Source organism: Xenia sp. Carnegie-2017, unplaced genomic scaffold (assembly GCF_021976095.1).
Source record: "Xenia sp. Carnegie-2017 unplaced genomic scaffold, XeniaSp_v1 HiC_scaffold_24, whole genome shotgun sequence".
Taxonomy (NCBI): domain Eukaryota; kingdom Metazoa; phylum Cnidaria; class Anthozoa; order Malacalcyonacea; family Xeniidae; genus Xenia; species Xenia sp. Carnegie-2017.
The window spans coordinates 2,824,293-2,847,896 of NW_025813487.1; the positions used below are offsets into that span (position 1 = coordinate 2,824,293).

A 23,604-nucleotide genomic window follows, 5' to 3' on the forward strand; every position below is an offset into this window, starting at 1 on the left:
ATGGTAGAACATTCACCAAACATTGCACGAATAGCTTTAGTCGATTAAGTTTGAAAGATGTAACAAGTTTCAAACGATCAAAGGCTTAACATCGTTATTAAAGCATTTTACATTGAAAGCTTTCATATTACGAGGCCTGCCATTAAGACTAGTTGATTATTCCATGCAACTCATACTTCAGTAATCTGTCAGGAAAAAGACAGAATTCACCTTTCTTTCCTCAACGTTAAAGTGACTAAGTTTGAGTTGTTAACATTTGCTTAATCAAGTCATGACTAAAATTTTTCTTGTAATTGGCCCCTTAGGAGCTTTTCACCTTTCACAAAGACAATGAGTAATCCTTCTATGCATTTGAACAAAAAATTCATTAGAATCTACTTTTTTTTGCGTTTTAATGTCGTTATGCAAAGCAAATATGCATGGTGTTGTAGGGTAAGATACATGAGACGATAATGAATTTATAAACTAGACTTTAATTTTGTCCAAATATTCATTGAATCTTGTAATTATATGTTGCTAAGTTAATGTTAGGAGAGAATTTAAGGGCGTTCTGTTTTCCCCGAGTTTCTACTACTAAAAATATAGTAGACAGTCGTAGAAAAACGAGCAAAAACAGTTACGGCTCTCGCTCATTGCAAGTCTAAACCTTAATCTATGAAAACTGCAGTTCTATGCATTCCACCACATATAGCATTGGAGACAGATAGCAAATTTAGTGTATTTGTATTCATTGCATATATTCAGTTATAACTAATGTGACATTGAAGAAACAAACAAAAAATCAGTAGCATCAATGAATTGAGATTTTCACAAGATAGTCACTTACATTGGAAGTTTCAGGCCGTAGGATGTATTGTCATAAATGATATCGAAACAAGTAGCTACGTGTGTCACACATTTCATAAGGGTTTTCCTCTTTCAAATTTCTTTTTGCTGCTGCTATCAACATTTACGACGTGGTACTGAGGGTATATATCTGTACATCGTGGCTTTCAAATGTTTAAATATGTGCGGTATGTCCTTGTTCAGTAGCATTCAGATATTGGCGGTCTTGATTTTTTATCAACACGTTTAAATACATCTGCAATTAAATGAGACATGTTTCGGTAACTTGTCATCAAGGAGAGTTGAAGGCAACAACTTTATTTTGCATGACACAATTACAAATCATTATACTTGTCGTTTATGTGTAAAGTTTTGTTCCATCTTATATGAACAACATCTGCCTTCCATGACGCCTCGTGGTTTATATGTGGCTTGAAGTGAATAGTATATTTATAAATAGTGTTAAGCATGTCATTATATGTATTTATTCAACATGATTGTTTAACCCTCTGGGAGCCGTGCCTTTTCAAAAGTTCGTAAACATCTTGTTTGGTGATTGTTGCCTGTGAGCATCAACTGCCTCTAGAGGGTTAAAACTCACAGTTTTTGCTTGAACAAATTACGGGATATCTATTAAATCTAATTTTTAAAAACAAAAATTATTGTTGTCAAACAAAAGAACTATGCTCTCCCTACATTAATATATATGAAATGCTAGTAAAAATTGACTATTTTTCGGTGATATTACGTCAATTATTTATTAATTAAACATATTCAGCCTATTAAATAACGCTAATATTATAATTTTGGGCTTGAAGATGTTGGTGACGTTAATGAGAACGCCTTAAACCATTCTCACAGTATATTAGCACAGAATCATGACTATACAGAAGGGTCACTCAGGTAGCCAACGTGTCCTTACAACGGTCATTATTACAGCCAGTTTATTAGGGTTTTGACTTTTCCCAACCTTCAAAATGATCCAAAGTCATGTCTAAAGTCAAAATATTCTCGAATTCATTATTAAGTATTGATGTCATGTAATTTTAATGAAAAGGAACGTATTTTATTATGATTATTATTATCTATTACAAATATAAATGTTAAAAAAATCTGAATCAAATATGACTAAAATCAGTGTTTAAAAATATCCATGATAAAGGGACAGTCAAATGTAAAGACAACTTTCCCAATAACCTAGGTCAATATTTAAAGTATGTTCGCGAGTTGAGGCAGATCGACTTCCTCGTATCGCAGTAATTGCTGACCTAATCAGTGCGAAAGACAGTTTACAACGCATCCACGCTAGCGTGATGCCATATTGCAGCTTTCTCTTTTGTGCCAGCAGATCAGCTAGCCGTTTATAAGCAATTGCAGTCTCTTTCCCCATACCACCTGATGTTGAAAAGACCAGTGATGAAAAAGCAGCATATTCAATCTCTCTTACTCGATCACCATATTCCCTTTTCTTAGCCATCTCATGCTGACGATAGAGTGCAGGTAGATTGGTGTTTTGGTAGCTCGACGCATTTGGGTGAAATACCCTTACATCAAAAAATGCATCTTGCTGTCTAGACCAAAAACCTTTAGCACGAATATCTAGTCTCGCTTCTTCTTGTCTATTGGCTGTACGAGGTAATATCACTTCCCCAGAAAGAGGTTGTAATTTTGGCTCTTTCACAACTGTCGAGCAAACTTCTGCCATCCACTGTGCTGTTATTCTCGAATTCATTATTAAGTATTGATGTCATGTAATGGTTGGAAACCAGTAACAAACCCTAATCAACTGGCTGTAATAATGGCCGTTGTAAGAACACGTTGGCAATTCTGCATAGTCATGATTCTACGCTAATATTGATTTTGGGCTTGAAGATGTTGGTGACGTCAATGAGAACGCCTATAAACCATTCTCAGGACCTTAACGTATCAAGATATAACTGCAAGATTCAATGAAGATTTGGTCAAAATTAAAATCTAGTTTCTAAATTGATTAAGGTCTTATGAATCCTAACTTACTTCACAACATCATGCATCGCTTTTTTGCATAACGACATCGTAAGATTCTAACGATTTTTATATTTAAACGCGTTTAACGTGGTCAAGACGTGGTCTCATATATTGACAACTAAAGTTTGAAAGATTTGGGCACAGAGTAATGATTATACAGAAGGGTCACTCAGGTGTACAACGCGTTCTCGTGACGGCCATTATTCTAGCCAGATGATTAGGATTTCTCACTTGTTTACAACCATTAAAATTACATGACGTCAATACTGAATAATGAATACAAAATCATCAAAGATTCCGACAAGAATGACTCTTCTGTATATTCTTATACTGTGGTAAGGGTTATAGCATGATCACGTGTGTTCTACGAGATTAAGAGGTCTATTTATTAATTAAATATATTTAGCTTATAAATTCATTAAGGTCTAATGAATCCTAACCTACCCTACTTAGGTAAAGTGAAATGGACCTGACTTACGTTAAAGCACAGAATAGGAAATGAACAGAAGGCCAACTCAGGGTGCGATGTGTCCCAGATTTTTATGCGCTTACGTCAGATCCGCCATTACTCTCAAAGTACTGCGGTTGCTAACTACTATAAATTATACAATACAATGGAAATTTTTTGTAAGAGAATCGCGCTTTCAAGTAAAAATTTTAAAAAAGGCACTGGCGTTTTCGCTGGATACGTGTGGACGATAAGTGTAACCGCAACAAAATATTTGCGGATATTTACGAATCCGGATACGTGTGGACGGGTCCTAAGATGCCTTGTTTTCATTTAAGTGATTATAAGTCAGTAATGATTGTTTCAGTGTAAGAAAAGTACTTAAAATTCAATGAAAAGATATAATATCGAGCTATTTACATAGTTAGAGGTATCAGATTACTGTGAATGTGTAAGTGTGATGTTATGTATAGTTAGGGTGAGGTGTTGAGACTAGAAAAGCTTCAGAGGGATGGATCTGCCTTGGGCGTTAAGTGAAGGTTTTAGCTTGGAGATGATGAGGCTTTCGTGGATCATGAGGTTCATTGTGTCGGAGCCGGATGAGAGGATTTTAAAACCGTCTGGGAAAGCAGGGTGGTTTGAGGAGTTACTATGGAAAAGAATACTTGACATTAATGGGATAGTAAGCGTTTTCCAGTCAAAGGAGAGACCCCCAAGTGTTTCGTGATTCTGGTGTGTAAGTGGCGTGTGGTTTGACCCACACACGATGCGCAACAGCATCGACACATAAATAAACAACACCAGACCTCAGAGACTTGCGAATTTTATCCTTAACTGGAAAAAATGAAGAGATTCGTGTGGGGGTATGAAAGACGAATCTGACATTGAGATGAGGGAAAGCAGCGTTGTAGAGACGATTGATTTGTGTGCGGATTTGTAACAAGTGACAGCCGGTGAATGAGAGACAAAAATACACTATTTTCTTTGGGACACAAAAGACAGGTGTTTTTTTTTCGAATTTTGCGTCAAAGAAACGACGGACAATGTGGTCGAATATATTAGTTAAATAGCAATTGAGTTTGAATACTTTTCTGGTGGTTTCAATTTGGACATGAATAGTCTCATAACTAGAGCTGAGGTTGAACAAGCGGTGTAACAGGCCAAAGATGAAGTTGCGTTTATAAGAAAGTGGGATAAAGCTGTAAAAGTTTGTGAAAAGACCGGTGAATGTGGGTTTATGATATACAGAGGTGGTGAATTTGTCATTTGAGCGATAAATTTACATGTCTAAAAACTGTAGTCGTCCATTATTTTCCGTCTCAGAGGTAAACGTGATGTTGGGGTGTTGATGGTTGATGTATTCTAAAAAGACAGGAACGTGATCAAGTGATTTAAAAAGAAGGAAGCAGTCATCGACATATCGTATGTAGAGAACAGGTTTGAATTTGTGGGGACAGTTTTAAATACATGAAATGTTGGCAAAAAGGGGGCCAAAAGGACTATCCATAGCATCACCATCAATTTGGTGGTATAAGCGGTCGTTAAACATAAATTTGCAATTAATAGATAGCGTTAGTAGATTACTGAATTCGGTGCGGGTGAGTCCATGAAATTGTTTATGGTTAATAAAAAGAAGATCACTGATGATATTGATTGTTTCATGAAGAGGAATGTTGGAGAAAAGCGAAGTTACGTCAAAACTAGCCATAACAACTTTGTTAGAGTTGATGTTAGTGTTAAGTATTTCTTGTACGAAGGAGAATGAGTCCTTTATCATGGAAGAGTTTGTGGAGATGGGTGTAATCAGCAGAATGAAACATTTAGCTAGTTTATACGAGATTTATAGAAGATAGAATGGGTCGTAAGGGAATGGTTGTTTTGTGAATTTTTGGAAGTCCATATAGTATACCTATGCGTGAGCCAGTCGGTTAGAGTTTATTGTAAGTTTATTCATCAATTGATTTCGTTTTCTTGAGTTGTTTGAGTAATGATTTCACCTGGGTTTCACGTTGTAGGGTGACTTTCACAGGGTCTTCGCTTATGAGTTCAAATTTTGAGGAATCGGAGAGGATTTCTGACATTTTGTTATTGTAGTCGGTTTTATTAAGGATGACAACGGCATTGTCCTTATCTTCAGACTAATTATCTGAAGATGTCTTGAGTAAAGACGAAACGTCACTCTTTTAATAAATTTCATATAACCAAATTGTTTATGACTATGTTTAAAATTATTTGTTGGGCTTTAATATTTATATTGAGAATCCGCTTCCCGCCTGGCACTTCATTAGCAACAATATTGATAAATCGATATGACAATAAAACGCTTAAAGTATTCAGAAAGTATCAACGCCTCGAGCTCAAACTTGGTAAAGCTAAATTGGACTTAAAATTCCTTACAACATGTAAAAAGCGTTGAGAAATACCACGTTTCTTGTGGTTCAAGGTTGCAAATCGCCGTCTGCGTAATTCTAGCGCCTATCGTCAATGTCAAAGCAAAGTACTCCTCGAAGAAATAAACGACAAACACTCTAGTATACGCGTGCTATCTGCACAAGTGACAACGACCCATTCTCATCTGGCTTCATCCGTATCTACACTAGACTTTATACATTTCAAGAATGTTTCAGATCGTGAGAGCTCGAAGAAATTAAACCAACACCAATGCATACAAGATCGAAAGCCTTTTCACCTTTGCGCTAAGAACGACAATAACATTCAAATCAACCCCGACAAAGTGGTGCTCAATTCTCGAACAGGTTAATCACCAACAAAGAAAAAGAAATCCTTTCTAAGTGTTTAAATTTTGCCATTCCACCTACTAAGTTAAACCACTGTAATTTTCTCGCACCCTTCGATAAATTCTTCGCCGCAACTCATAATGAAAGCATCTATGAACACTCTGGTTTTCACTATATATCCGTAAAAACTCGAATGAAAGACATCGCACTATCTGGTCTTCGCAGCTACAGCCGTCCTAGTTTTTATTTTCAAAAGACGAAATCAACGTTCTAAATGACCTGAAGAATGACAATAGCATTGTTGTCATATAAAATAAGGAAACACAACACACGTAAGATGATTCTTTGTAAATATTGTTTGTGTTATGAAATAATTTGAGAAAGAAAACGCTTCAAATGTAGAAAAATTCGATTCTAATGAAACAAAATGACAAAAGTACAAAACTGTAGTTATGATATGACCAAACGTACATTTGAGCCCGTGTTACAAAGTAAACATGGGGACATACTTCATAACAATGCCACGGTATAGAGAATATAGTAGTCCAGCTGTTATGACAAAAAAACCACCTAACCCTTCACTTTGATGATACGAGTATGAAACTTTCTCACATTCTTACTATGCCTAGTAACACAAAATTTTGATATAGGGCCAGCCCATATTTTACATTTAAAACGTGTTCTGCGAATGTCGTGTTTGATGACGTCATCGGTAGTAAAAAAAAATAAAGTTCAGAGAAATCTGCAATTTCCCTGTATATTCTTATACAACAGCTAAAGACGATAGAAAAACTATATTACAACTTTTTCTTTTGGGCAATACTTTCCCAAATATTGTGCATGGAATATTCTGAAAAGTGCTGAGTCAGCACTTATATATATATATATATATATATATATATATATATTATATACAAAGTGTATAACAATGTGCCCTCCCGGCTATCACCATAGTAAAATGGTGACTCCTGCACTTGGGACACAGGACGTACGGTTTATATATATATAAAGTACGGTTTATATATATACGGTTTATATATATATATACGGTTTATATATATATATACGGTTTATATATATATAAAGATATCCATCCAATCACATTAATCCACCCACTAATCCAATTAGACGCTCTAAACGTCTCCAAGCTAAAAGCACGTGTAAATAAATATCCTCATTCTGATGAAGGCTCGAAGCAACGAGTCGAAAGCTCAATAAAAATCATTTAAAAATCCGGAGAAACGTTTATCTTTTATATATTCAATGCCTGGATTACAAATTTTCAAACTTATATATAAAGTGTATAACAATGTGCCCTTCCGGCTTTCAGCATAGTGCAATGATAAATCGTATCGAAACAATGAAGAACATTCAAGTTTCTTTAAGATATATTACCTTACTTGTGTTAGCATTCAGAATAACCTAATTGATTCTCAACTCGTGCATAAAAATCGTACGCACTGACCAACCATAAAGTAATCTATTACTATGTCCTTACTTGTTCTTGTTGTAAAACTTTGCTTTAAGATTGTAATGACGTGTGTCGAGGATTCCGCTCCTTGGCTGGTTCACTAACACTCTTTGTTTTAAACCTTTTATTTTACAAGCTAAACAAGCTACACAAGTACATCACTGGTGTATATTTACGCTATCTATTAGAGTTTATTATTTACATGTTATTTATACTATTGGTAATTACATTGGTAATTACAATGACGTAAAGGAAAGTCGAGCTTTCTTTACGTCAATAGCAGTACTCACTCTTTCATCGCGTTTCAAGTTCTCACCCGTTGCAACAAAAAATTTGCGTGTTCAATGTAATCTAGAAGATTCTTTTTGATCAAGATGTACACACAACAAGGCATGCACATGTAGTGTCAATAACTGCTTCCCTTGTAGAATATTATATAACTCATGGACTGGAAACTATGCATAATTTGTCAAAAAGACACTGCAGAACGTCTACAATGTCCATCAAATTCAAAAAGAAAGGATGCAGGAGTTGGGTACACCTCATTTGCGAAAAATCTGCAAGAATTTATTAAAATTGATATGTTCCCGGTGAATTTAGACGTAAAGGGTCTCGATAGAGGTAATGGAATAGAAGAAACGCTGAAAGAACGCGAAGCATCATGGCATAAGTCATGTAGGGATCTTTTCAACAATACAAAGTTGGAACGTGCCCTGAAAAGAAGCTTAAGTGCGGAGAGGACAGACGAAGAACAAACATTTGAAATCGAAAAAGGAAGTCCAGTTAAAGCCAGAAGAGCAAGCTTCCCTGCAGTTTCAAAGAACGAGTGCATTTTCTGTGATAAACCAGACAACTCTTCAAACCTTCGTGCAGCTTCAACGCTTGAGATAGACGGCAAGGTTAGGGAATGTGCTGTTTTGCTAAACGACAGACAACTTATAGCAAAAGTATCGAATCGTAATATGGTAGCAATGGAGGCAAAGTACCATCCTAAATGTCTTATTTCTCTCTATAATCGAGCAAGGGCAATGAAGGCTGAGACGTCAACAAACGCTGAACGTTCAGGACCAAGTCTTGATGGGATAGCGTTTGCTGAACTTATTGCTTATATTGAAGAACGACTAGAATCAGATTGTTTAGTTTTGCTTAAGATGACGGAGCTGGCAACATATTTTACATCCAAATCAAGCTTGCTTAACCATCTCTCAACTTATTGTCTTCAATTGCACATCACGCGAGCGTGAAGCGTCAAGACCTCATCACACTAGAGAAAAAGAATGTCCCGTACCAATATACACGTCCCTCAAAATTCATGGAACTACGAGAGATAAATCACTTATCGACGCTTTTTTCAAGTTGGGATTGTGCATCTCGTACGATCGGCTTTTATCTGTTTCTTCCGACATTGCTAATAAAGTAATAGCAAGGTACGAGAGAGATAACGTTGTTTGTCCGTCGAAGTTACGGAAAGGATTGTTTACAACTGCAGCAGTTGACAACATAGATCATAATCCCAGCTCCACAAGTGCACAAGTCTCTTTCCACGGTACAGCAATTTCGTTCGTGCAGCATCCAACAGTTCATGAAAATGGTGAGAGTAGAAGTAGACTTATTTGATTCGTCTATTTCTAGTTCCAAAAAAATTTCACAGCTTCCACCATCATTTTGTAATGTCCCACCAGTGACTCTAACATGTGGCGAACTTTATGCCCCTCCACTTCATACCGTTATGCAAACTGTGTCTACCACCGTCAACGAAAGGCAAGATCTGGAGGAAGACTGGCTTAAACATGTGCGACATCTCGTTCAAAAGGAAGACCTGAGTAAGGACAGGAAGAAAAAGAGTTTCGTCAAAAGATAAAGTAAATATGCAAACTCTGAAACTAGACTGTGCTTTAATTTCAAGATTGTATATAGCCAGTCAAAATCGAAGTGGTGATCTCGATGATTTCTTTAAATATGAGAACCAACCATGGCCCCCATCTCTCTCACAAGCAGGAAGTTTGCGTACTGGTAATAAAGCAGACTTTACAAAGTGTATCGAGCCCATTACCAAAGTTCAGTCACCAACTCCCGATGTTATTACTTTAGACGGGGCTGTTGTTGTTCAAATGATTTCACCTGGAACTTGGGAAACGTTCGAAGAGTACGCTCAGTTTGCTTTCCTTCCTTATGTGTTAAAGCAATTTCAATCAGCTAAAAGAATTGAATTTAGTATGGGATGTATACAAAGAGGATTCGCTGAAAAACGCACGGGAGAAGAGAGGCTTTGGTCAACGCCGCAAGGTTTCATCGACAGCAGGTATCCCTACTGACTGGAAGGGCTTCCTGCGCGTAGATGCCAACAAAATGGATCTATTCAATTTCTTAGCGCAGAAAGTTATTTCCCAGCAGATTCCAGAAGGAAGAGAAATTTACAGTACATTTGAAGAAAAGGTCTTGTGCTTCCCTAAAAGAACCGAAGTATCAATGTTGGAACCATGTAATCATGAAGAGGCTGACACACGATTGATGGTGCACGTGTTCGATGCAAGTGACTGCGGCCACCAGATTGTTGTAAGAACAAATGATACTGACGTATTGATACTGGCCATTTCAATTGTGAAAACATCAAAGCAGAAGAATTATGGACAGGCACAATTCGCGTTATATTGCATACAATTGCACGACATCGGATGACAAGGCATCTGTTCTACCGTTGTTGTGATACTGTTTCCTTTTGGAGGTCGAGGAAAGAAAACTGCATGGGATGTATGGAATGTATTTCCAGAGCTAACATTAGCGTTGCAAGAGCTAAATTTGTTGCCAGAAAGGATTGATTGTTCGTCCTTGCAGGTAATTCAGAAACCGCCAAAGGCATGTATTATCTATCAAATAAGGTCCCTATTATGATTCATATAATGTTTTGCAGGTGATTGAGTGATATGTGGTCCTCTTATACGATCGTACAAGTAATCTCACCAGAGTCAATGAAGCTAGACAAGAGTTGTTTGCCAAAAAGTCCAGAACACTGGATAACATTCCACCAACCCAAGAAGCGTTGCTCCAGCACACTAAGCGTGCATTGTTGCAAGGTGGATATTTTTTGGGGGCAGTGCTGCTTGAAAGAGCAGGTTATACCAACTCCGTCAGGTTGGGGCTGGTACCGTGATGAAAATTCTTGATTACCAAAGTGGACAAATCTCCCTCAAGTTAAAGATGCCTGTTATGAACTTATTCGTTGCGGATGCAAAAGTTCATGTTCTAGTCGTTGTAAATGCGTCAAAGCACATTTAGTTTGTACTCGTTTGTGTGATTGTGGGGGTGATTGTCAATAACATGAGGGCATTAAAATTATTTTAATATTACTGTTCTTCGTTAGGCGTTTTTCCAATGTATTTAAGAAAGAGCAACAGCACTAAACAAAAGTGCTGAGTCAGCACGTTTAAAACACTTTTAATGTAGAATATTTCAGAATGTATTGCTCAAAAGCAAAAGTTGTAATATAGTTTTTTTATCGTCTTTAGCTGTTGTATAAGAATATACAGGGAAATTGCAGATTTCTCTGAACTTTATTTTTTTTACTACCGATGACGTCATCAAACACGACATTCGCAGAACTCGTTTTAAATGTAAAATATGGGCTGGCCCTATATCAAAATTTTGTGTTACTAGGCATAGTAAGAATGTGAGAAAGTTTAATCCTTGTATCATCAAAGTGAGGAATTTCGTCATTAACAGCTGGACTATAAAGCAAGACCACTCCATTGAGTTTTTTCGTGCCACGCATATCTTATTACGCATGTGACTACCATATTGGCAGCCAGTAAATTGCATTTTGTGACCAATAGGATTGACGATATGGCAAAGGGCAGCCAGTAAACTAATTAAATATACAGCAGCCAATTGCAAAGCGAAGTGGCCCTACTGTTGTATATTCCTTTACTGTGGATATGCTGACCCGAAGGAAACAAGAAAACTTATATAAACACTATTGAGTGCTTTACAACAAATAGCGTTTTGTATAGACAACTGAAAATTACGTGAAAGAGCTAGGAGAGTTGTTTGCAACATGTTTAGGTCGGGTTGCGTTTGCCTAAGTATAAAGCTAATTTAAGATTAATAGAGAATTGAGATATTTTCAGTGTCTAAGATAGAGAAGCAGGAGCGGGTGTATTTAGATTTTTTGTTCATTAAATTATTAACTTAATAAACCTTGTATCCTCTTTAATGAACGGAAGAATGCTTAAACTCTCTATCAGCGAAATTAGAACTGGCAATCCAAATGGATTCAAATCAGACTCTGGTCGCTGAAATAAAGAACTTTGAGGATCTGAATGAAAAGCATCAATCATGTGATCAACATTTCGTTGATCCATTATTATCATTGTGATCTTCTTTTGAAATGGCCATGTTTGTAGAGCATCGTAATCACCTAGAAATAATATCATACACAATATAAATATTTATAATAATATGATATAAGTCTTAATAAATCCCAAGGCATACCTTTCCCGTCTATCATCATTTATTTTCGTACATGATCAATAAAACTAAAAAGTATCGCATCTTACAAACAATTGTAAGCTTTAGTCTGCTTTTTCGGTGAATTGAAAATAAAAATCTTTGCCTTTATACTCTTCATACCATGTTCAACACTATTCAACAACTTGTTCCAACTAGACATCTAACTTCTAATCCTATCTATTCCAAACAGCACAAAGAGTCAAGTGACGTATTCTGAACTCTTAGAACGTCTCAAAGGTTAGGTGATAGGATCAAACATCATGTACCAACTTCAATCAGAAATAGAACGATTCCATCAAGACAACAACCAAAACGTGATTGTGAGAAAAATTAGTTTAATGTGACTCTGCGATAGGTAAACGTCTCTTGAATAACTCCCATTGTGATGATTCTTATTCAAACGACAATTTTAGAATTATTAAGAAATGCCGTTCATTCTTTCAGTTACGCGTCATGGAGGCTGTTTTAATTAAGTTAACCAATCCCGTCCTTGCAAAAGGATTATGTTTTCAATTTATCTTTGTTTTGAGCGTCATCTCCCCATTTGGAGATGACGTACATTCTTTCTTGGCTTTACAAATATCGGTAGATTTTAAATTTTCATTTAGCAGACGTTGACATCTAAGGAGTGGTCTCCCAAAATGCATTGTGTCGTTTAATTTCACTATTAAATTATTACTTTTACCATTCACAATGGTATTTGCGATCTTTAGAACGATTTTCAGATTTGTCACCACGACAAAGTCTCTATTTTATTAATTAGTTATTAATTTAATTACGCATGCGTCATTGATATGGTCATGTGACTGAATTTGAGAACATGTAGTCGTAAGCTATTAAAGCTTAGTATTTCGTTTGTATTCTATATGTTTTTGATAATAAATCGTTGAGTAATTAAGAAATTCGATGATGCAAAAGCTTGAAGAATCCCTTATTACAAGTAAATACACATGCTAAGAGATTACAAGTATTGAATTTTCTCCGGTTTTGTGCATACGTGTGGACAGGTGGAAACGATTTAAATACGCTATGTGTGGACGCAAATTTGTCCGGTTTTGTGCATACGTGTGGACAGGTGGAAACGACTTAAATACGCTATGTGTGGTCGCAAATTTCTCCGGTTTTGTGCATACGTGTGGACAGGTGGAAACGATTTAAATACGCTATGTGTGGTCGCAAATTTGTCCGGTTTTGTGCATACGTGTGGACAGGTGGAAACGATTCAAATACGCTATGTGTGGTCGCAAATCTGTTCAGAAACGGAGGAAAAATCTCCGTATTTTTAAAAATATGTATACGTGTGAACATGGAGTTAGTGCAATAAAGTCCTGTTGCAGGATTTTAAAATCCAATGCAGACAGCACAATCAGGGCCAATACGTCTGGGAGAAGGGTATAGGGGTGATACACCCCAAATCTTGGACTCGTAGGCAAATAGCAGGAACTTTTCTGGCGATTTTTTTATTATGAAATAAAATACAATCTGATGTACTGAGCGATATAACACAAAAGTAATATTATCAAAATATTAAATTGTTCCATAGTTTCCCAAAGTACATCGTGTAAATTGCCGTAAATCCTTCTCCACATGTCTTCATTTCTCCACATTAAATTTACGAATCCAGTATATTCGTATCTCGTATCATTAGGTTAATTAGTCCGTGTTGTTACCCGTGTGAAATTTATTGTATCAAAGAATAGTTACTAGTATTCACTTGCAATAATTACGAACTCACATGTCATGCCTTGTTGAATAATATCTTTGAGAGGAATATATGGTCTATAGAGTACAAACGTAATTTAGGAAATATAATATAAACGATAGGTGAGATAAGCACGGTTACATAATGACAATTTGCTACATACATATCAACACTGGTTTAAATGTTTAAATACAAGCACAGTGCATCAAGTCTCATCACAGTGTAGTATTCTCTCAAACGATATATATTTGATGTTTGCCAAATTCTGCGAAGCTTATGCTTGCGTAATGTCTCCAGCTGTTAAATTTCAACATAATAAAATAAAAAACAGAAAGGTTATGCGCACCAAACACAACGTTAGTTGTATTTACAAAATTTTGTTGTGCAAATCGATGAAATGAAATGGAAAATAGTCCGTTATAGTCCTAAGTAAACTGAATACAAAGTAGCACACGCTGTGTTCTGGAGATAACGAAAAATAGCTAAAATATTTGCATCGATTGAGAAAAGAGGAAGCAATTAGTTTATTATCTTTTTTGATTATGTGATAACAAAAGCTATAATTCAATATCAAAATAAATTTTATGGCCAAAATGCACCAGCCAGCAACTATTATGGGTAAAGAAAGTAGGTGGCCCATCTATGGTAATGTCAAGATAAATTACTACAACAAATTTTGGCGTAAATTTGCATTTCTAAGCATCTTAGAGATAATTAAGTGCATTGTTAAAATTATATTCTTTACAAATTCATGACTACTAGTGTTTTTCTGAAAGTACTATGAATAAAATTGACGAGCTAAAATTTATTTTTCAACGAACTCTGAACCACTACAGAAGGAAGTGTTGTTACTAGAAGATAGCAAATACAAGTTGGTAAGCGTTACGACCAAATTCAAATGGTGCCTCCAGATTTCTAAAAAGTTACGATATCACAAACAATAAACCATCACGGGTTTCAAAGTCTAAGATAAATACTTTTGGAATTGTTCCTACAAAGCATTGTAGGTACCTTCGTAATACTGGGCCTGAGTGTACAAAATGCGTTGGTCGACTTATTGCATCTAAACGAAATAAACGAGTTTAGAACATTGTTTGTCCAATTTTCTTAAACTCAAAATCGAAAACAATGCAGATATCAAACGTTTTAATTCCTTACTAACTCGGTACATATCATTTACATGCAGTAAATTGTTTCTATAATTTCATTCATCTTTGCGACCAGTCCGTCATGTGTACCAAGGTCACAACGGTGTAATTCCCCAGTCTTCATATTCTCTTGTTTTACAAAAGTCAGGTTTAAGACCTTCTTTGTGCCCTTTTCCATCCGATACTCCCTGGCACACATAACACCATTGTCTAAATTTACTTTCCCAAAATCTTCCAATCACAGTGTCGTTAATATGACCTAAGCCTTTTACTTTCCATTCCAAGAACTTATTATACTCAGTTTTGTTGTTCATTAGAAACTTAAGTCGCTCCGCCAATTCTTTGGGAGACTTAAAATCTCTGACATTGATAATGGCATTTTCAGATTTCCAGGCAAAAATCATTAATTTTATCCGTGCTCATCACCACAGGTACTGCACCTGCGTTAAGTGCATTAAGAATTTTTCATCAACATAGTAATCACAATCTTGGTTGAAAAACACAATAACAAACTTGTATAATTTTTCCACATCTTGTTTTGCTTCTCTAAAGTTTGGTGCCCAGCGTCCTACTATACCATCTTTATTATGTAAACATCCACCATAGGAATCGACATGAACATGTTCCATGAGATGTCTTATATACGCTGTCCTGACAGCTTCGCAGTTGGAAAGAGTAGCAATAATTCCTCCCGTTTTTTTCTCAAACGGAACCGGTGGATCTAAATTTGGCTTTGTGAAGAGTGGTGTAGGAAAATCAGAATCAAGTCGATAGCTTCTCGACAATTGAAACTGTGACATAAAGTTGCCGTCAGAAAGTATAGGAGTATAAACAGGATTTTCCATACCCGTTAGGATCCAGGGAACATCTTTTGATGGAGGTAGAGGATATGGATCTCTTGAATGTACAATAAATCCATTTGCTTCTTTAGCTCGCTGATGGTCTGATGTAACCTCACAGGCCACAGGACATTCGCCTTCTTTGTCACCTTTTGGCAAGTTTACTTCAAAGGATGCGGGTGAAGCACCAAAAAATTTACTCCAAAACAAAAGAACTATTTTACCTGTTCGTAATGGAGACGATGTTATATTTATTGCAATGGTAGACGTTGTTTCGGACTTATAAGTAGACACTGTTTTAGATTCATTAGTAGAAGTTGTTCCAATTTGATGAGTAGACGTTGTTTCAGGTTGACGAGTAGACGTTGTTTCAGATTTATTGGTAGGCGTTATTTCAGGTTGATGAGTAAACGTAGTTTCAGATGCAGGAGCATATTTTATCACAAACTCATTTTGTAAAGATAGATGATCGTAGTAAAACCCACAACAAAAAACGATGGATATGCGGAACTGCATACTACATCCCTTATGAGATAAAGTGGCCATATTTACGTAAGCGAGAGTAGATCGAGGTGTTCGTAAAACCTATATCTATACAAGTTGAAACTGAAAAAGAAAATGTGATAACATGTTAGCAAGTTTTATATGTGACAAAATGTAACAATAAGTTAAAGATATATTTCTGTCTTCAACAATGTCAAATTTTCATGAAATGTTGTTAATATCAATAAAACATTAATGAAATGGTCACTCGCTTACAACGCAATAAGCATCTTACATGATTTGACAAAACGTCTCCATTTTATAAACATGAGCATGCTATGTTTGCTACAATCTTTTCTTAAAATTAAACAGCCACGTGCATATATTATACATCTTATTACTAGCAAACAAGGTTTTTGGCTTGATGAAAGTTGACATTACCACTCACATGTATGCTAATTAAATGGACGTACAATTTCATCATAATTGTCATGCACGTGGGGCAGCTTTAACGAAATTAAGTCGCCCATATTCGTTTCTTACGAAAATGTCGACTGAAGAGAAGGAAAACTGGAAAGGCTTCGTGCTAGAAGAAGAGGACATCGCGGAGTGTGTACTAAACTCGAGAAAGAGTCAGTTGAATTGTTTCGAACTCTGAAATCTCCTGTGATTGGTACGTATTTCCAGCATCGCTCGCAGTAGGCAGCGTAGGATAGAGAGGCGCCGTCGACACCAGAGGTGAAGAAGGGGGCGCGGAGGGCTCACACAAAGTCATACTGCTCCAATAGCAATGTCACTATCGAACCTAAGGTAGAAGATGTTGAAGAAAACCCAATAATGGCCCCCGCGTCAATCTCTAATGCAGGGTTGAAAACTGTGAAAGCTGAAACCAGCCCGCGTGTCTTGCGCACTTCGAAAGTTGTCTTTTCAACATCATTCACTTTCAGCCGGACTGTCGCAACATCGTTTACAGCAGCCGCAATCCCCATGCGAAGCACTCGACTCGAGCTGAGAACTGGCCAAGCGTAGACCATACGCCGGCCCCCCTCTCCGCCTGCAGAGTAATACGCGCAGAAGGGCGTCCCACCATCGTCGCAGCTCTATCGGAACGACGATACTAAAGTCGCTTGGCGGCCTGAGTTTAGGTGAGAACAACCTCCAGCTGAGTACGGGTGGGGCGGTCCAAAGCGTATTCCCATATAGGGATCAAGCTCAGTGGATCTTGCAAACAATGCCTCGAGCGTTCAATGTAGCAACACACTTGCTAGTGATGCGGCTCCCGTTAATGAGGAGCGCATTGATAAAGGCAGCCTCGCTAGTCATCTTGACTCTGACGCTTCCAGGCGTAAAATGACGATCATAATTTATAAGTTTGATCTCGGGTGTTTTAGAGTAGGTGTCAAGCAAGGCCGCCAAATCACCGAACTTCTGTCCTGACCCCAGTACCGCAAGAGCATGCTGTCTGATCTCCTGCAAATTCCTACTCATCAGGCGAAACTGAGGATGGCCGAAGTCGACTATGGCGATAGCGACCACCTCAAAGGGATACCTGCTGAGAAACTGTTGGTTTACTTTATTCGCAAGCACGCGATAGTCAGCCACGATGGCAACACGCATATCCTGATCCGCTTGAGGCTGCCTAAGATTGGCTTCAAACCCTTGAGGGTTTTCCGTAAACAATTGTACCAGCTGCGCACGCGAAGTGAAATAGTTGCTTTTGAGAAAGGCGTCAGGAAACATCTGGCACGCCAGAAAGCGGCCAAAGACGAGCAGCAACAAGCGATCGAACTCCCCCTCTTTACGAGTCTGGAGAGAAGGCGCGGTTGTAATGACCGCCAGGAGTTAGTTTTTCAAACGGAAATCAGCGACGCTGTCGCGAACTTGGCCTGTATCTTCAGAATAGTTGAGCAACCTGGATTTGACCGCGCTCAGGACTGACTCTTCATTGAGAAGCTCAGGATTGCCCTTGAACAAGGCATAGAGCTCTTTTACGCTTGGGTGTTTTTTTTAAAATCAGCAAGCTCAATTTGGATGGGTTAGATCCTGCAAAGGGATGGGTTAGTATATACTGCAATGCTTTACACAGGAAGGAGATGAAATCCCGGTGGCGATTTGATGCTCCAGTCCCATTTGCTTGGGCCCCATTCGGGAGATAAACCAAAACCTCCATAAAGGACTTATGTGCTCGGGTTGGTTTATGATAAACTGGAGGACCTCCATCCCCCGCGCTTTTGGGATGAGGAAGGCCGACAGATAACCATCCGCCATTCGCTCAAGTCGCAGTGGGAGACCATCGACGATCCGGACTCGAATATGTTCAATTTTCTTCAAGAATCTGGTGATATCCCTCCTGAACTACTTTCTCTAATTTTAATTCTTGGTCAGATTTTTCTCAATTAGAGAGGACTTAGCGCGTTTGATAATGTGCTCGGGTTGGTTCTCGATAAACTGGAGGACCGCCGCGCCTTTAGGATGAGGAAGGCCGACAGATAACCATCCGGCACTCGCTCAAGTCGTTATAGGAGACCATCGACGATCCGGACTCGAATATGTTCCTTTTTCTTCAAGAATCTGGTGATATCCCTCCCGAACTTCTTTCTGTAAGTCTTGGTCAGATTTTTCTCAATTAAAAAAGCTGCAAAGCTGCTAGCAAGCTTAAAAAACTTTCTGGTAATGACGGAGAAGGCAAAGCTTTCACTTAAAGTCCACCGCAATAGAATTTTCGTCGTAATAATAGGCGAATTGCTGAGTGGTGCAGTCCATAGTGAGGATCGACCGCTCGCAGCGAGTCAAGAGTTTCTCGTACAGTTTGAAGAAGAGAACCGGTTTATTGCCCGTGCCGCCAAAGAGCGTATTAAGAAACTGCTTCACGCTCGACTTATCCGTGAATCGGAAGAGATAGAGAAAGTTGTGTTAACCTTCATGTCCTTTATGTTGTCGAAGCTCTGGGAGAGGAAGAAGATGTTCAATTTCAGATGATGGCTATACATCGTGAAGAACTTATAGAGGCATTCCCTCTGCGTTCCGCATTTGAGATTCATGACGCGGATGTCGTCTATGATGGCGTAGGACTCCGGTTCTATTCTCGTATCCTCGATCGATTCAGGCATGACGGAATAATGCTTCAAGACCGTGTTAGGTTGGATATATTGATCAGCGAAGGTGTTCGAAATGACGTACAGCCTTTTCGGACGAACGTGAGCAAGGAGCCGTTTCATGAAGAAGCTCTTGCCTATATTGCTCTGACCCAAGAGCAAAACATTTTGCCCCCTATTTTTTGAGTAAAGGCAGAAGCTCGTCAAACCATTCTTTTTTTTAAAAATGAAGCTTGGGGATAGCGGGGTATTTGTCGCCACCAGTGCTAGTATCGCGCGCGATAACACTTGGAAGAACAGAAGGCGTGGACACCAGTGATGGCGTCGGGACGACTGACCCGGGGGCGGGGAATAACAGCCGAAAATCTTTTTTAGAAAGATATGCACCGCTCTAAATGTTTAACGACTGGCCAATGTGGGCGCTCGTCGGGGTCGAGGACGCGAATCGCAAGGCCTGGGAGATGCTGTTGCTGATAGGCTGATGGAAACGTGAAGCCGCAGCGGGCACCGAAGCAAGGACTATGGGTGCCAAACTTGTGGCTGACGATTTCAACTTAGAAATGACCCTCAATTTTGCGCGATTCGCTGCTCTCTTGCTCATGCTCTTTGCAGCATCCAGGAGCATGCTCTTGAATTCATCCAAACCGCTATTCTTCTCTCGCCCCGTGGTCTTCCGTCGTGTCCCTGCTGTTCTTCCAGGCGCTGCGCGCTTCGACGCTCCCGTCTTCCGTCTTGTTGTCGACATTGGCGCTGCGCGTGTTCTTCGAACTGTTCCCGTCGTCTTGTGAGTCTTTCCAGCCTCAATCTTTTTGCACCGCTCGTCGATGCTCGCGGGATGGCACAAATTCCACCCGGTAGTCGTCGGAGGGGTGAGACATGTTGCCGTTAAGAATACCCGCGCCAAAGATACTGTCAACGACATTGTCCCCAGCGATCTGAGCGCACCAAGGGCGAGAGGATCGCGTCATTCTCCGCGTAAAGGGCCATCCTGGTGGCGACTCTCAACAGCCCCCTCCATGATCCGGTCGAAGGGGGGCACCACTGGCTAACTGTTTGTTATACTGGAACGCATGTGCTTGTCTTCAATAGCTTTGGACGTGCGCTCGCTGAAATAGAGGAAGCATATACAGAGCCCCAGCTGCGCAAGTATTTTCTGGAGGCCTTTAACAAGCGGGTCACGATTACGAATACGTTTGCAGTGCAGAGTCGATCAACGGCAGTCTGCGGGGCCCATGCTGTCCTGGCGGGGCGGCTGTTTATAGAAGAGGGTTCTGTAGAGGGGCTTTTAAAAAGATTAATTGGAATGTTCGGCGGAGACACTCTAACTAATGACCATTAAGTACTCGACTTTGTGCCTCTGACCACAGGCGGTGTTCCTGACGATTTCGAAGCTGAAGAGAAGTCGCCTACGATACGTAATGTCAAAGCTGTCGTCCCGACAAAGCATGGTTGCGTTTCTAAGGACGGAAGCGTTAAGGAACGCCTCGCAGAGGTCTACTACAGTCCTGCAGGGTACTGGATGGGCCTTGCTGATATCCCAAAGCTGGCTAAAGAGACTGGCGTCTGCGAGGATGTGGCTCATGAATGGCTAACAAAACAGGCCATCTGGCAGATCTATTTGCCCGCACCAGCGCGAAGTGTTATTCCCCGACCTAAGTTTGATATCAGTACCCCGAATGAGGTCCACTAGGCTGATCTCTTTTTTCTGCCTCACGATCGAGTCGGAAGACGCACATTCAAATACGCATTGACGGTCGTCGACGTAGCAAGTCGGTATAACGAGAACCAGGCAATCACAGACAAGACAGCAACCCAGGTTGGGAAGGCGTTAGAGTCTTTTTATGCCCGTGGGCCTCTTCGATGGCCTTAAGTTTTACAAGTCGACCCTGGCTCGGAGTTCCGCGAGGCTGTGCAAAGCGATTTGACGGGGTAGGGTCGGAGTTCATAGGGATCAGGGGATCGTAGAAAGATTTAATCGAACTTTGGCGGAGCGATTGTTCGGTTATCAGTATAACCACGAGCTGGCTGAGCCTGGAACTCGGAACAAAGAATGGGTATTAAAATTACCTGAGGTGGATAAAGCGCTCAATAATGAAACTACTCGTTTGACGGGCGAAAAGCCCTCCCTTGCGTTTTGGAAGAAGAGCGTTAAGGCTAAACCCGTTGCGCTGGCGCTTCGTCCAGTTGGTTTCAAAGAGCAACGCTTGCCATCGGATGTTATGCTGCGGTATTTGTATGCGCCTGTTGACCTCGAAGGTGGCGAACGGCGTAGGGCGACCGATCCTATTTGGAGTGTGACCTTACACCAGGTCGAGCGGGCTGTAGTTGAGGGCAAGAAGCCCGTGTTGTATTTTTGAGCGATTGACCTAAGGGCACGTTTGTGCGCGAGGAGCTCCAAGTGGTGCCCTTTGGTACCGAGACAGCGCCGGCTTAGACGATGGGGTCCTGTCACGCTTTTTAACACCTTTGGCCTTTTTAACACCTTCGGCTTTCAGGATAGAGTACATCTTGGGCCTGAGTCCCAAAAACTCAGCGATAGGCGCCCCAGCAAACTCGTCCTTCATTTTCCCAGCACATTCTTGTTGGCTGTGCTGAACAGCGGATGCATATCTATGTCAGTGAGTAGCTCGAGCTCCACCTCCGTGTGCTTGAGGAGAGCGTCCTAACTTAAACCCGGGCTCGTATAATAAGGGGCCAGGCCTAGCTTGTATTGCTCGAGGCACAGTTTTCGGAAGTTCTCGAAGACGTCGGCGAGGAGGAGAACATCAGTCCGAAGGTAGAGGTCGTGGTAGTTGCCGAAGGTTGTGCAGCCGAAGGCGTCCCGGACCATTTTTCTGTGGGCATAGTCGTCATCGGTAATGCCTTTAACGGACAGTTTGCTGTAGAAAGCCTCCTTCGGTGGGAGAGACCCCTCGTCGAATGTGGACCAGCCGTCTATATACTCATAGGGGTAGATCCCCTTGCGGAGCAGGAGGGTACGCCTCTTAGGGTTTAGCTCTAAGTCTGCTGTGATGCGCATGTCTTGCGGATTGGTGGCTTCCACCAGTTTATCCAGACATCAGAGCATCAACTGGGCGCTGTCGATAAATCGAAGCTGGCCGATACTGAACGAGATGTATTTCACGGCATTGTTGGGGATGCAGGTGACCTTCCCTTCAGTCTTTGCGATAGTCTGCATGATGAGATGGCTGTCGTAGCCCCGCAGGTTGTGAAAGACAATCGGTACGGTGTCGTCTTAGAACTGAGCCGCAACTTGAGGTTGCACTCACTTTGGGCCGCACCTTGGTACTTGCCAGTAATGTGGCAGTGGTCTCGCATAGAATCGCCTTCGATGGGCTTGCTGCAAAGTGGCAGTTTGTGGCTTTCTTGTGGCTCCCCCAGTCCTTTCCTGTCATGTGCATAGGCTCGGGGTTAGCCAACACTGTCTTGATCTTACGCTCTTCTTCTTGGATCGCATCCAGGAAATGCTTGGTCCCGTCAGGCTATCGGTGGAGCTGCGGCGGCTGCGTTTCCCCGTCGGAATGAACGACTATGTACGAGTAGCCGTATGCCTCGTGTCGGGAGGTGTGCTGGGTGTAACTCTTGTTGGGGTTAAGCGCGCGGTCCTCGATTTTGCGAACCAGACTCTCAAAGTCGGCGTAGATTATGAAGGGCGCTTTGAGCTGCTTGTGGTAGTGCTCAAAGCTGATTTTGTCATTTTTCCGGGGTTAGCATTCGATGGCTTGCGGTCTGGTTGAAGCCTCGACATTCAGGCTTATGCTCTTCAAGCAAATCCTGTCTGGTGAAGCCGTGAAGGCAACGCTCACAGAAGTGCAGCTGGTGGGTATCCTTCGATTCCCGGTTGAGAAGATAGTTGAAGTCCTTGATCCAAGTGTAGTGGTGTTTTTCATGATTTTTCGAATCCGAGACGAGGAAGAGATTCACAATCTTGTGAGCTCTCTCTACTTTGCTTAGACGGCAAGGAACGACGCCGCCTTCCCAACCATACACGTTGATAGCAAGGTCGTTCTGACGCTCTACTCGTTCGAGCTGGGATACCGTCTTCAGTGGGATACTTGCCCGGTTGTTGCGGGTCTTTAGCTGCAGGAAACAGCCCTGCCCTTAGAGACCAGCGGGGGTGGTCGTCGTCTTTGTTTTTCACGTTGAAGATCGCCTTCTTATTCTTGACCGCGGTGGAGAAAGGTGTGAGCCTTCGCATAAAGGCTGGTATCGAGCGATGTCAAGCCAGAGTGTTTTGACACGATCCACTATCTACCAGACCCTTCCCGAGTGAATTTTCCAATCTCTCAGGGATAGTTGGGAAGGCTTCATGTGGGGGTTGCGGAATCTCATGCCCCTATAG

At 40.4% G+C, this 23,604-nt stretch overlaps 1 protein-coding gene and 1 long non-coding RNA gene across 2 annotated transcripts; both read right to left on the minus strand.

The window, feature by feature from the left end:
* Positions 1-927: 927 nt before the first annotated feature.
* LOC124451560 lies at positions 928-11,797 on the minus strand. Its single transcript, XR_006950524.1, has 2 exons — positions 11,684-11,797; positions 928-1,081 (listed from the first exon to the last, which is right to left on the minus strand). It is a non-coding gene; the product is annotated as an uncharacterized LOC124451560 (long non-coding RNA).
* A 3,029-nt stretch (positions 11,798-14,826) lies between these two features.
* On the minus strand, positions 14,827-16,161 carry LOC124451948 (alpha-(1,3)-fucosyltransferase 11-like; the record flags this gene model as incomplete). Its single annotated transcript, XM_047002548.1, is given in 3 exon segments — positions 14,827-15,241; positions 15,243-15,312; positions 15,315-16,161. Coding segments are annotated over 3 exon segments (1,218 nt in total), but the record flags the coding sequence as incomplete, so codon positions are not given.
* Positions 16,162-23,604: the final 7,443 nt, after the last annotated feature.